Source organism: Bos grunniens, chromosome 7, assembly GCF_055505025.1.
Source record: "Bos grunniens cultivar Pamir isolate PY7600 chromosome 7, Bosgru_T2T1.0, whole genome shotgun sequence".
Classification (NCBI taxonomy): Eukaryota; Metazoa; Chordata; class Mammalia; order Artiodactyla; family Bovidae; genus Bos; species Bos grunniens.
The window spans coordinates 21,300,471-21,314,369 of NC_141171.1; the positions used below are offsets into that span (position 1 = coordinate 21,300,471).

At 54.9% G+C, this 13,899-nt stretch overlaps 2 protein-coding genes across 3 annotated transcripts; one reads left to right on the plus strand and one right to left on the minus strand.

Annotated features, from left to right (window-relative positions):
• The first annotated feature begins 1,819 nt into the window (after positions 1-1,819).
• PEAK3 (PEAK family member 3) lies at positions 1,820-8,122 on the plus strand. 2 transcript variants are annotated; one of them, XM_086410294.1, is made up of 4 exons: positions 1,820-1,959; positions 2,343-2,428; positions 3,308-3,846; positions 6,795-8,122. In XM_086410294.1, exons 2-4 carry the CDS (start codon positions 2,347-2,349, stop codon positions 7,572-7,574), a joined length of 1,401 nt encoding a protein of 466 aa, XP_086266420.1. In that variant the 5' UTR covers positions 1,820-1,959; positions 2,343-2,346; the 3' UTR covers positions 7,575-8,122. The 2 variants fall into 2 exon arrangements, with proteins under 2 accessions (XP_086266420.1, XP_086266421.1); XM_086410295.1 differs by having other exon boundaries at positions 1,872-1,959; positions 2,346-2,428.
• Positions 8,123-9,862: 1,740 nt separating this feature from the next.
• Positions 9,863-13,395, minus strand: OAZ1 (ornithine decarboxylase antizyme 1). The gene is given in 6 exon segments (XM_086410297.1): positions 9,863-10,417; positions 10,589-10,674; positions 11,081-11,253; positions 11,658-11,744; positions 11,746-11,803; positions 13,176-13,395. Coding segments are annotated over 6 exon segments (684 nt in total). The 5' UTR covers positions 13,322-13,395; the 3' UTR covers positions 9,863-10,283.
• Positions 13,396-13,899: the final 504 nt, after the last annotated feature.

The window sequence follows — 13,899 nt, forward strand, 5'->3', positions numbered from 1 at the left end:
TGTGGTGCTGGAAAAGACTGTTGAGAGTCCCTTGGACAACAAAGAGATCAAACCAGATAATCCTAAAGGAAATCAACCCTGAATATTCATTGGAAGGACTGCTGCTGAAGCCGAAGCTTCAATACTTTGGCCACCTGATGGGAAGAGCAGACTCATTGGAAAAGATCCTGATCCTGGGAAAGATTGAAGGCAGGAGGAGAAGGGAGCGACAGGACGAGATGTTTAGATAGCATCACCAACTCAATGGACATGAATCTGAGCAACGTCAGGGAGATAGTGAAGGACAGGGAAGCCTGGCATGCTGCAGTCCATAGGGTTGCAAAGAGTCAGACCCGACTTAGTGACGAACAGCAACAACAAAAACGTTATTTATCTTGATTACTGGGCTGTTTTGTTTTGTTGGCATCACCTTAAATTCTGTGCCTAAAGTGAGTGTCTTGCTTGCCTCACCCTAATTAATCCTGGATTGGAGCCAAGGCCTGGCTGAGTGACTACCCCTCCCCCTGCCCCAGGGTCTTATGAAGGGAAGAATAAGAACTGGTAATCAGCAGGGGTTTGGGCAGTGAGGAGGCCATTTCCTCAGTACCTTTGGTCCCTTCTGGTCCGCCTGAAACAGGCTGGGATTTGTGGAATCCTTGTCCGGCATAATTCACAGACCCTTCTGCAAGCTCACGGTCCTCCCACTGCATGATTCTGAAATCCACCCAAATCACAGGCTGCCCCATGGATTAAAGATAGAGAACATCCATTCTGTGAATTACAGAAGCTGAGTGCCAGTAAAGAAAAAATATTGAATCAAGTCACAGACCCTCACACTGGAAATGCTGAAGGTCAGCAGGTCAGTGTGGCCCCAAATGTGGGGGATTCCATGAGATGGATTTGTCTCCTTCCCCACACCCAGGGGGCACCCAGTAACGGCCTGTAGACCTCTCAGCCCATCCTGGACCTGCTGTGTGACCCTGCGTGGACTCCAGCCCTCTAAGGGAAATGAGATGGGGCAGGACAAACTCAGCATGGAAGATGCTCTGACTACAAAACAAAAATGTCTTTGCATCTTCTCAACCGCAGTGACTTCTTGGTTCTTCCTCTACAGAGGGGAAGAGGCTGGGTTTCAGAGAGAGGCCACTCACGCCTCCGAGCAGGTAAGGTAAGCCTCAGGCCCTCAGACAGTTTAGACAGCATGTACTTAAGCTAGAATTTCACACTGTCTGGCTTTCCCTGGATTTTCACCATTTCTTGATTTTCTATGTATGGTAATTCTATTATCAAATGTCTTTTTCTAAATCAATGCATTAAGGTGGCGGGGGAAAGGGAAGTGACTTGACTAAATTTAAAAAACAAATCCAACTAGTGTGGCTGGAGACAGCAAACAGGAGCCATTTTTCTCTATTTGCTGGAACACAGAAGGAGTGGTGACTGGCCCAAAGTCACAGAGCAAATTACAGAACTGGGGCTCAAATGGAGCAGTACGTGCCAAGGTCCTGGGATGGGTGGGGAGTGGGGGCATGCATTCTGGGGGCTTCTCAGATGATCCTGCAGAAGGGGAAGTGGCTTTGGAGGAAGTGAAAACCACAGAGGAAAAGTCATCTGGCTGAATTTCTCCTTGAACCTTCACTTCTGAGGTTCCCTGCCTCCCCAAAGGTGGGGGGTCTTAAAAGCCTTGATTCCCTTCAACCTCTCAGGGCTCGGTCCTCTCGGCCGCCCAACTCGTGTAACCTTCAGGATCTCGGCCCGTCTTCCCTTCTCCTCCCATCAGCTTTCAGTCCTGGAGCCCAGCAGCCTTCATGGGGAAGTACTGCAGAAAGGCCCCCTCCCGTCTGGGCCTGTGGTCTAACAGTTGCCCTGGCGTTTCCGGTTCACTGCAGGGACCGGTCAGACAGTCCAGGAGGCCAGGAGCTGCAGCTATTGGGAGTTGGTCCTCAAGGGCCCTCCTGCCCCGAGGTCAAGCCAGTCCTGAAGGTAGGGCGCTCCTGGAGGGGGGCTGAGGCGGGCGCTGGGTGGAAGCAGGTGCTTTTCAAGGCTGGGGTGACCTAGAATCTAGGTGGGGCAGGGCTAGGGGTCAGGCTGCTGTTGACGACCACTTGAGGAGGCTGAGCTCTGCGGACAAGGCCTAAGTACGGGTCCCTGGGTATTGTCACCGTGTCCCAGATGCTACCCCTGCCCCCTAGATGTCTTGCCCTCCCAGCTGGACATTTTGTCTCTATCATAAGAGTTCAAGGTCCTTTCTGCAGCCCTGAAAGGTTGATGGGCGACATTCACCCAGAGAGGTCAAGCAACCCTCCCAAGGGCCACACAGCAGGGGGACCCTCACACACATGCCATCCACTCTGACCTTCCCCCAGCAGCATGAGCAACCTGGAGCCACCCACCAAGATGCCTGGGGCCAACACCCCCACCTGTTCAGCACAGCACACCTACAGCAACCTTGGTGAGAGCCTGGGAGGGGCCTTGGGTGGGCGGTTGGACAGGTGGCCGGTAGGGCAGCCAGAACAGGAAGGTTGGGTCTTTCATTACCATCTAAGGAATCATTTAACTCAATTATAGCAGCTTTTAAAAAATATTTATTTATTTGGTTGTGCTGGGTTGTAGTTGCGACATGTGGGAGCTAGTTCCCTGGCTAGTTCTGGGCCCCCTGCATTGGGAGCACAGAGTCTTAGCCACTGGACCACCAGGGAAGTCTCCTATAGCAGCTTTTTAACTATTTTAATAAAACTCTTTGTTAAAAAAAAAAAAAAATGGATCGCCAGCTTCTAAAAATGAGGAAACTGGAGCTCAGAGAGGCTCAGTCACCTGCCCAGAACCACACAGGAAAGTGGGGGCCGGATGTTTCTCTGCCACTGACTGGTCACTCCTCTGAAGCTTTGTTTCCTTATTTGCAAATTGGAGATGGCATCCTTAACTCGTAGGGCATAAGGTAGTTGAGCGTTGGTATTTTCTTTTTTTGGCGGTGCAGTGCGGTTTTGTGAGATCTCAGTTTCCTGACCAGGGATTGAACCCCGGCCCCAGAAGTGATAGCGCTGAGTCCTAACCGCTGGACCACCTAGGAACTCCCTATTTTTTTCCAGTCAAAAAAACATTTTTTTGGCTACCCCGATCCCACTTCCGTTGCATGTGGGAATCTTATTTCCCGCTCAGGGATGGAACCAGCGCCCCCTGCAGGAGCAACACGGAGTCTTAACCACTGCACCACCAGAGAAGTCCCCATTTTTTCCATTTTAGAGATGAAGGAATTACGGCCTAGGGTAGAGTCCTGGGCACCCACTTCCCGTGTCCTCACGCCCTTCCCCCACTGCTTCCCCCCTTCCAGGTGAGGTCCGCACCCACCTGATGCCCTCCAAGGCCTGCCGCCCACGGACATCTGAGCCCCCCGCAACTGACCCGCAGCCCCTGCCCCCACCCCTGCCCAAGAAGACCCTCACCAGGACCCAATCGCTGCCCACCCACAAAGCCTCCAGCCCCAGCCTCACTCGAGCAGGGCCGCCTCGGAAGCCCCTTGTGGGGTCCCGCAGTGTGGATGAGAGCCAGGCAGGCGACGACAGGGCGAGGCCAGCCCAGCCGCCTGCAGAGCCATCCTTCAGTTCGCTGGACACCGAACTGGGCCTCTCCCTCCACGATCTGCACCACCCGGAGGCCGTGCACGCAGCTCTAGAGGCCCGGCAGCTGGAGGGTCTCCGCTCCGTGCACGCCCGGCTTCACACCCGGCTCCTGGGGGGCCGCCCAGGCCCCTGCCGGCCAGAGCACGGCTTTCGCCTCCTGGACAGCTCGCCCTGTGTGGAGAGCGGGGACGCCCTCTACTACCGCGTGGTGCGCGTGCATGAGGAGGCGTGGCACCTCCTGGCTGCCAAGGTGAGCCCCGCCCCCGCCCCGCCCCTCGGAGGTTTCCCCAATTTCCCCTCCAAGGCATAACCTAGGGCCCTTTCTTCTCCGGCCTAATTGCTTATTTTGCAACTAACACCGTTAGTCCTAGGAATCACGTTTCTAAGGTGTGGGGCCACCTACATTCGAGTCACCCGGGAGTCTTGTTAAAATCTCCCCACGCCTCTCAGGGGCTCAGGAGTCTGCTTTCTTTTTTTTTTTTCTCCTGCCACGGGACATGTGGGATCTTAGTTCCCCAACCAGGGATTGAACCCGCACCGCCTGTAGTAGAAGTTAGGAGTCTTAAACACTGGAAGTCCCCAGGAGTCTGCCTTTGAACTCACTACCCAGTAAATTCTGACGCTAGAAACCCACTGCCAGCTGATAGATACCACTTTCCATCATCAACATCTTCAACAAAATGTACTGAGCACTGTTCCTTCATGTCCTGTGCTGTTCTAAGGAGATTTAAACACTTTCATTCAGCTAATCCTCATGCAAGCATTACCATATTTTATTATAAGGTGCTTCTGTTTTATGCACCATCAAGAAAAAAAAAAAAAAGATTCCTGTCAAATAAATGTGACCACCAAGAGTCAGATATGTCACCATTTTGGAGGAACCTCACCCATTTGACAGATTGTGCTATTATGAACCCATTTTACAGATGGGAGTGTGGAGGGAGTAAGTTGTTGCTAGCTGTGAGTTCTTTCATTGACAGCTTGATCCTCGTTCCATCTTAGAGGCCCCTGAAGAGTTGTCGTGTTGGTTGTTTTGGGGGTTTTTTGGCCGTGCCACATGGCATGGGGGATCTTAGTTCCCCAACCAGGAATTGAACCCGAACCTCCTGCACTGGAGGCTTGGAGTCCTAACCACTGGACCACCAGAGAAGTCCCAAGGGACTTTATTTTTAAAATACACACTCCCAGTGCCCTACTTCAGCACCTGTGCTTTTTAACCCCTGCCCCAAAGTGATTCAAATGTAATCTCCGGAGTTGATGTTCTCCTACTTTCTAGAAGGAGCTTTGCTGACCAGTACTGCAGCTGCTGGCCATGGGTGACTTCTGAGCACTTGAAATGGGGTTGGTCCTGACTGAGATGTGCTCTGAGTGCCAAATATACACCAGGTCTCAAAGATTTAGTATCAATAACAATTGTGTAAAAACATCTCATTAATATCTTTTTTATTGATGACCTGTTGAATGATAATATTCTGGGAATGTTGGATTAAATAAAATAGATTATTAAAGTTATTTTCAAGCTCATACAACTCCATTAAAAAAAAAAAAAAAGCTAATGAAAAATTAGGCAGAAGACCTGAAGAGACATTTTTCCAGAGAAGACATACAGACTGTCAACAAGCAAATGAAAAGATGCTCAACATCACTAAACAGAAATGTAAAGCAAAACCATAAGGAGGTATCACCTCACATTTGTCAGAATGACCATCATCAAAAAGACCACAGATAACAAATGTTGGCAAGGATGTGGAGAAAAGAGAATCCTGTACACTGTTGCTGGGAATGTAAATGATGTGGCCACTGTGGAAAACAGTTTAGAAGTTCCTCAGAAAACTAAAAATAGAACTGCATATAATCCACAACTCTAATCCTGAGTATATATCTAGAAAAAAACAAAAACACTCATTAGAAAATATATATGTGCCCCCAATGTTCACAGCAACATTATTTACAATAGCCAAGACATGGAAGCAACCTAAGTGTCCATCAACAGAAGATGTGGAATATATATACAATGGACTACTACTAATCTGCCATAAAAAAGAATGTAATTTTGCCATTTGCAACATAGATGAACCTGGAGGGTATTATCAGTTCAGTTCAGTCGCTCAGTTGTATCTGACTCTTTGTGACCCCATCCATGAACTGCATCATGCCAGACTTCCCTGTTCATCACCAACTCCTGGAGCTTGCTCACACTCATGTCCACCGAGTCAGTGATGCCATCCAACCGTCTCATCCTCTGTTGTCTCCTTCTCCTCCTGCCTTTAATCTTTCCTAGCATCAGGGTCTTTTTCATTAGTCAGTTCTTCGAATCAGGTGGCCAAGGTATTGGAGCTTCAGCATCAGCATCAGTCCTTTCAGTGAATAGTCAGGACTGATTTCCTTTAGGATTGACTGGTTTGATCTCCTTGCTGTCCAAGGGACTCTCAAGAGTCTTCTCCAACACCACAGGAGGGTATTATACTTAGTGAAATAAAAGACAAATCCTGTATGTTTTCAATTATATATAGAATCTAAAAAATTAAACTAGTGAATATTAAAAAGAAGAGGAAGAAGAAAGAGTTACTTTCACCTGTTTCTTTTCACTTTTTAAAATGTGGCTCCTGGAAATTTTGAATTACACTGTGACCTGAGCTGTATTTCTACTGACAGCCCAGCTCCAGCTCCTTTGCTGTCATCTTCCTCCTTACCAAGTGGCAAGTACAAGTGATGGACACCCTTTGGCAGGCTGGAAACTTTAACCGTTAAACACCTCCTCCCTGGTGTACTGTTAGTGTTAGTCACTCAGTCGTGTCTGACTCTGAAAACCCATGGACTGTGGCCCACCAGGCTCCTCTGTCCATGGGATTCTCCAGACAAGAATACTGGAGTGGGTAGCCATTCCATTCTGCAGGGAATCTTCCTCGACCCAGGTGTCAAACCTGGGTCTCCCACATTGCAGGCAGATTCTTTACCAACTGAGCTACCAGGGAAGACCCATAGCACCATCCTCCCAGGTGTAGTTTTCCTTAAATCATGTTGGCGAATAATATCTGAATTAACAAGAACCTTGCTTCTGGAGTGATCAGCCATAGTGGGGCAAGTTGCGGTGGGTGGGAAGGTTTCAGAACAGGTAGAGCCTCTGGGCAAGCTATGCTGGTTTTCAGGGTGGAGGGGCTCTGTGGTCAGGCTCTGAAGGCCCCCTCTGTCCCACAGGTGCCCAAGCCAGGAGCTGAGGAGACCCACACCTGGGGCCTGGAGCTACAGGTCTCTCTACGCCCACATTTCAACCTCCAGGGGCTGTGTGGCCTGTTGCCCGAGGGTTCACTGCCTGAGGCGCCCTGGAGCGGCTGCGTGGTGCTGGTGGCCGAGGTGCCAGAGCTCACTGTGGCCCAGTGGCTTGTGGAGGCAGGTGCTCGGCCACCGGAGGAGTTCACGAAAACTGTGGCCCTGCTGCTGCTGCAGCTGAGCGCTGCCCTAGAGCGCCTGGAGGCACGGGGCGCGGCCCTGGCCGAGCTGCGGCCTGAGAACATGCTGCTGGTGGCGCCTCGGGGCTGCATGGCCACCGGGCCCCCGCGCCTGCTGCTGGCAGACTTTGGATGCGTTCGCCCGCGGCCTCCCGGCACCCCCGGCATCCACGCGCGGCAGCTGAGCCGCCTGTTCCGAGAGCTGCTTGGCCCTGGAGCGCCCTTGGCCACACCCGTGGCCGCAGGCCTGGAGCGCCTGGCGGCCCAGCTGACCCGTGTGCGGCCCTCAGCGGCCCGGACACGCGGTGCGCTGCAGGCGCTGCTCTGGGGGCCTGGACCAGAGCTGCGCAGCCACGGAACCCCACTGGGGTCCTGGCTGCAGGTGCGCCGAACCATGCTGGTCCTGCACCTGGCTGAGCGGGCCGTGGGTGGGGAGGTGCCCGGTCTGGAGGACTGGCTCTGCTGTGAATACCTGATGGAGGCCACAGCGGCCTCAGTGGACCTCGCCCTCAGTCTGCTGTGGGACTGACCCTGCCCGTGAGTGATGCACCTGTTCCAGGACCCCTCCAAGTGGCAGGCCCCGCCCCCCCCTCAACCTCCCAGGGCTGGAACTGGTGGCTGGTGAATCCATCATAGGGTGGATGCCCCCTTTCAGAAGGGACCAACAGGCCAGCAGAGAATGCAGTTGGGAAATTAGGCCCAATCCCTCTTACTACCCCCAAGTATGCAGTTGCCCCCCTTCCAGGGCTGGGACCTAATGACCAGTGCTCGTAGAGGCTTTCAGAGCAGCCCATCCTGGTGTGCGATCACTGCCAGTTCATGCCTCTCCCAGTGATTGGAATTCTTCCCCACCACCTTCCAGTAGAAACCAGGTGCCCTTGTGGTACTACGGTCTGATGGTCACTGTGTCCGTGGCAATGTGGACACTCCTCCCAAAGGCCCTGGAGCCTGCCCTTGTGCTGAGGATGGTGGTGTGAACTGTCAACAGCTTGTCAAGAACTGCTGGGGGCTTCCATGGGGAGAGAGGTCCCTGGAACCTGAGACAGCCAGCCCACCCCAGCAGGGCCTGAGCTCACCTGCCCATATGCTCCCCTGGTTCCCATGCCCACCCCCCTACTCCCTCCACCCACTATGGCCTCCTTGCTCCCCCTCTGTGACACTAAATTCTGTCCAGCCACCAAATCTTTGCACTGGCTGTTTCCTCTGCCGGACTTGCTGAATCTCACCTCTTTTAAGCAAATAAAGTTGACCCTCCTGGGCGCTCTCCAGCTCCTGGCCCTGCTTCCCACCAAAGCACTTGTAACCACCTGCATTTATTCATTCATCTCTTTGTCACCTGTTCATCTCACCCATCAGGTTGAGTTCTGAGGCCCTGCCCATACTTAACACACACTATGTGTTTAATAGCATAGAATGATAGAATAAACAAAGTTGTTTACAGACTCATCAGGGACCTGAGGGAGAGAATGAGGAGGAAGTTTCAATTTGTACCTCTGAAAAGTAGATACAGGAGCTCTGAGGGGTCTCAATGCCCTTGTCCAGGATCTCGTCATACCCCTTTACCAGCCATGGCAATGCTGGGGGGAACTTTCTAACCCCAGGTATGACCTGGTTCCTCTCCTGCTCAGACCTCTCCCATGGCTCCCTAGTGCCTTCAAAACACAAGGGGTTCGTCTGAAGGCTCCGCATGCTGTCCGGCCCTCTCCTGCCACATCACCCCTCTATGTAGGTGCTTTCTGGCCTCCAGACCTTACCCATTGTTCCTTCTGCTGATGTATCTCCCCGCTATGCTCTGCTTCAGACTCCTGTACGTCCTCCAGCACCCCAACCCCAAAGCCCTTTCTCTGCCTGTGCCCTGCCCACAGACTGCAGTGTGTCCAGCCCTCTCTTCAGACCTTTGAAAGCCGACTCCATCATCAACCAGGTAACCGAATATCCCACCCAACCCCCAGATATACTTGAATCCCTCTGAACTCTTCTAAGATACCTGCTTTGCAACCTATTTGTCAACCTGCAGGGCACAACCCCAGATTCAGCCAGCAGGTGGCGCTGCAGGGCTGCTGTCTTCGGCCTTCAGCCACCCACTTACCTCCACCCTTCCCTGGTGGCTCAGATGGTAAAGAATCTGCCCACAATGTGGGAGACCTTGGTTCAACCCCTAGGTAGGGAAGATCCCTTGAAGAAGGGCATGGCAACCCACTCCAGTATTCTTGCCTGGAGAATCCCTATGAACAGAGGAGTCTAGCAGAGGGTCTCCCATGGGGTCACACAGTTGTACCCCATGACAGCTGGGCAACTAAGCACAGCACCCACACCACTGCAGGGTCTTTGCCTTCTGACTTCCTCAGACCCCACCTCTGCTCTGGCCAGAAGGCCCACCAGCAGAGTTCCCTCCCCAGCAAGACACCATGAGGGCTGAGGATGCCCACAGCCAAACACCCACCCCTTCCTTCCCCTTCTCCCCTGGGAAAGCCCCACTCAGGCCCTGCCCTGGTCCACTTCTCAAGGCCCAGTAAACAGCTTCAGCCTGGAACCAGGCCACTCCAGCCTGCCTCAGTCACTCCAGGGAAGGGCTCTGGGGAAAGGGGAGTGGCAGGCAGGGTGGGGCGGGCTACCATCTGCCCAGGGGTGGCAGGAAGATGAGGTATGGAGGTACCCAGCTGGAGCTCTGGGTTGAGCTGGCTGTGGCCAGAGTGACACCAGGCCCTTACTTGGCTCAAGACTCTTGCTTGCGCACCTCCCTCAGCCCCTGGCAAGCCCAAGGCCCCTACTCCCTTGGCCCCAGAGCCCATCAACACCATCGAGCCAACACAGGTCTTAAGAGGGATAATCACTTTTATTTGGATTTCTGAGAGCAATAGAACGGTAGATTAATACCTATCTTTCCAAGTTAAGAGAACTAAGACTGTTCCAAAAAGACTTTCAAATAAGAAACTCCTCAAAGTACAAGGATAATCTGAATCATCTTAAACCAGCAATAAAAAAGTAAAATATAAACTTTTATTTAGAATTAAAGCAAATACTTCAGTATCACAAACACAATATTAAACTTCAAGAAATACACGGCTAATTTGGAGTGAGCGTTTATTTGCACAATTACAACATGCGGACAAACCAGCAGGTGAGCAGGCTGACGCTGGTCAGCGCAGTTGATCACACCACCCGCACCAGGCACGGCGCAAAGCACACACGCAAGGGACTGCAACTGAGGCCCCTGAGTGGCCCCAGGGTCGTCACACTACTCCTCCTCACCCGAGGACTCTCTCTCAAACGTGTAGGCCATGAAGCAAGCGTCGGGTCTCTTGGGGACAAGGGGATGCCCCGGTCTCACAATCTCAAAGCCCAAAAAGCTGAAGGTACGGAGCAAGGCGGCTGCAGAAGAGACACAGAAGAGATACAATTAAGTCAGAACTCCTGTCCACACTCAGGGCCCAGGGTCTGGAGACCAAGGCCTGAGTCCTGGACTCCATGGGCTCCACCTCCTTGCCTGGCCTCCCCGCTCCTCTCACCCCCTGGAGAATCTGAGGAAGGCAGTCAACCTACCTCGATCATCGCGGTTCTTGTGGAAGCAAATGAAGACGTGGTCAACATGGAGCTGCTCTTCAGCAAACTCAAGAAGAACTGCGAAGCTAAAGTTCCAGCATCAGGAGCTGCCCGCCCGCACCCCTACCGGGGCCCCAGCCTGATTCTTCCACTCCTGTCTGAACACCAATCTCTCCCAGGTCTAATCCAGGGTCACCTCCAGCACTGCTTACACTGGAGCCACATCACTCAAGGGGACATTCCTAGACACCATGGGGTGGCCCTGGCCCCATCTACCTGAGGCCAGCAGTAACACCCCCTCCCCTCACCCCTCGGGTGCTAACAGCTGGTCCACTGGTTCCCAGAACATGAACCTCGCATGCAGGCTGAACATGAACCACCCGTCCGTCCCCTGGCTCAGGCCTCCCTCCTCCTCATGCAGGCTGAACATGAACCACCCACCTGTCCCCTGGCTCAGGCCTCCCTCCTCCTCGCACACAGGCTGGCCCTCACCTGTCTTTGCTCCCCTCGGGCAGAGCGCCGCCCGGGATCTCGACGTAGAGGCAGCTGTTGCTCAGCACCGCTCTCCAGTTAATATGTTTGGCCTCTGTGAGCCTGGACTGGACATTAAAAATCCTCGTCTTGTTATTAGACGTTAGTTCCTCTGTTACATTCAGCCGATTATCCTGCAGGGGAAAAAAACCACATTCAACCATAAACACCAACCTTCACAGGTTGGGGATCTTTCCCTTGGCTACCCTGACAACCCAGAAAAGCACCGAAATGACCTTTCACACACCCCCACAACCCAGTGCTGATGTTGGCTACGGAGGCCTCTGAGCAGCAGCAGCTCTGCCCAAGACCACAGAGAGCTCCAGGCTAAGGTGCTATCATGAGCTGCCTGGGCAGTGCCTCGCACCTTTGTTCCTTCTATCTTGAGCTCAGAGCACTGGGTAAAACCAGAAAGAGAGCTCCCAGCACATAACAAGTGCACAAATGATTGCCGTCTGCTCAGAGGCAGGCGCTCTGGGTCTGACCACATTCCCCCCAGCTCAGGTCCCCAGGAGTCCAGAGGAAGGAGCATACTTACAGAGTAAAATAAATTAGCTGAAAGATTGTGATCCCTCTGACTATTCCCTCGCCCACCTGGGATCTTCAGGGGTGGGTGAGGGACATCAGGAGCACCACCGAGGCCCTGGACCCAGGTTACTACAGCAGTTGATGGAGACCCTGGAACTGGAGGAGACAGCAGGTGAGCAGCACTGGAAGGAGACCCCGCGGCCTTTGCCAACAGGGCCTGGGGTCCCAATACGGCCAAACTGAAGGTCAAGGCCTTCCAGAGCCCAAGTCCACCAGGGACCTTGTCTCCCTTTTCCAAGGGCAATGTTCACACTGAGCGCAAAAATCAACATCCGGCGGCGGGGCAGCTAAAACAATCACAGAAACAAGTGGCCACTCAAACCAGACGCCTCAGGTGATACGCTGCTTAAAGACCCACCTGTTCCCGGGGTCGGGGGGGGCTTTTGCCCTTTAACCATCTCACGACTGGCACGAAGTGCCGCCCCACCCAATCCTGCGTCAAGTTCTACTTCCCATTTCTAAGCCCAGCGCTCCAGCTTCCCCTTTCCCACTGTGCGGTCTGTAGCCGACCTGAAGCTCCAGCAAGCTTTTCTTAGGGATCTGACCTGTCCGTCCGCAGAAGCTGTCCCTGCGGCGATCTCTTCACTTGCCTGGAGACGTGGAGCCCGATCAGTGCCCCCGCCGGTGCTGCGAGGCCCGGCCCGCGGAGACGCCCTCCCGCGCGCTCCCCGCGGCCTCCGGTTGCGTCATCTCGGCAAAGGGCCCTCGGCCCCGGGGGAGATTTTCACAATCGCGCAGCCGGCAATGCCAGCAGCCATTTGCTGAGCAGCGTAAACAAGCCCCAAAGTCGCCTCCATTTTCCTCGGTTCCCATCCGGGGTCCCCTTCATCAAAGAGCTCGCGCTCCGCGCCGAGCGCGGCCCCCCTGAACCCCCGTCCCTAGCCACAACCACTCCTGGCACAGCAGTCCTCCGGGGGAAGGGCGATCCGGCATTCACCCTGATAAGGGCCCCGGGCGCCGTCTACGTGGCGCTATCCGACTCCGCGCGTCCTCGGGGCTATAAAGAGATCGCCAGGGCGGCCGCCGTCCCGTGAGAAAGGCTACTCCGCTGGGCTTGTCCGCCCGCAAACTCCACATTCCCCGGATCCGTGGGCCTGACCTCGCCCCTCAAGTCTAGCCGCCCCGCAAACCCGACCCTCGCGCCTCTAAAACGGGCCGTTAACTCTGGTGTCCCCCAAACCCAACCAGGGACCCTGGAAGCTTCCCCCAATCCAAACGGAAACCGCCGTGTTTGCCCCCGCCCCACACCTCAATTCGACCAGGTACCCTGGAAGCCCCTCAATCCAATCAGAGGCCCCTCCGCCCGCTTCGGGTCCGCCCCGCCCCCACCCCGCCCCCAGTACGATTGTGGCCTCGACAAAGGGGCGGACCTCGCGCTCCCCGGACTTCCGCGGCGCCCCGAGGCCTGCCCCCTGCGGGCCTGCGCGGCGCCGCTTCTGGAAGCTTCGGGCGGGGGCGGGGCGCTTACCTCTCGCTGCTGCGGCCTCCGCGGCTGTGCAGGCTAAGGAGCGGCATGGTGCGGGTGGCGTGGACGGTGGCGCTGGGTTTATCCCCTTCCTTCTCTCTGGCGAAGCAGTGGCTGTTGAGGATCCGCTGCAGGGAGGATTTCACCATCCGGCCGCTGGGGTCCGAAACCAGCAAAACCTCCGCTGCGCTTCTCCGCGCCGCCGCCGCTGCTCGCCGTTCGCAAAATGGCGCCGCCGTCGCCGCCCACCTTTATAGACAACGCGCTCAGGCCACGCCCCCACGCCGCGGGAACGCGGCCGCACGAGGGTGCGGAGCCACCGGGAAACCCAGGTGTGCCCGCCCCTCTCGGCGTCTGATTGGCAAGCGGCGAGGTACACGAGTTGGGGCGGCGCCTTGGATTGGAAGAATGCTTCGGGTCCCGCCCCGTTCCGTTGCCAAGCTCTGCGGACGCGCGGAGGAGGCGGGGCCGCCGTGGCGCCTGGAACGCGCGGGGCGCGCACCTCGCCCCGCCCCCCCCACAGCCGGGCCTAGAGACCACGGCCCACCTCTGCGCTGGCTTTTGGGGTGGAGGTGGGGGTGGGGTCGGAATCTTACGGGGGCCACGTCTCCACAGTGGTCCACGTCGCCCTAGTCAGGGTCCCTTCTCCTGGAGCCGGCTCTGGGCGACAAAGGCCACGGATATTTGGAGGAGACGTCCTAGCGCCCCGTCCCCTTATAGGAAAGAA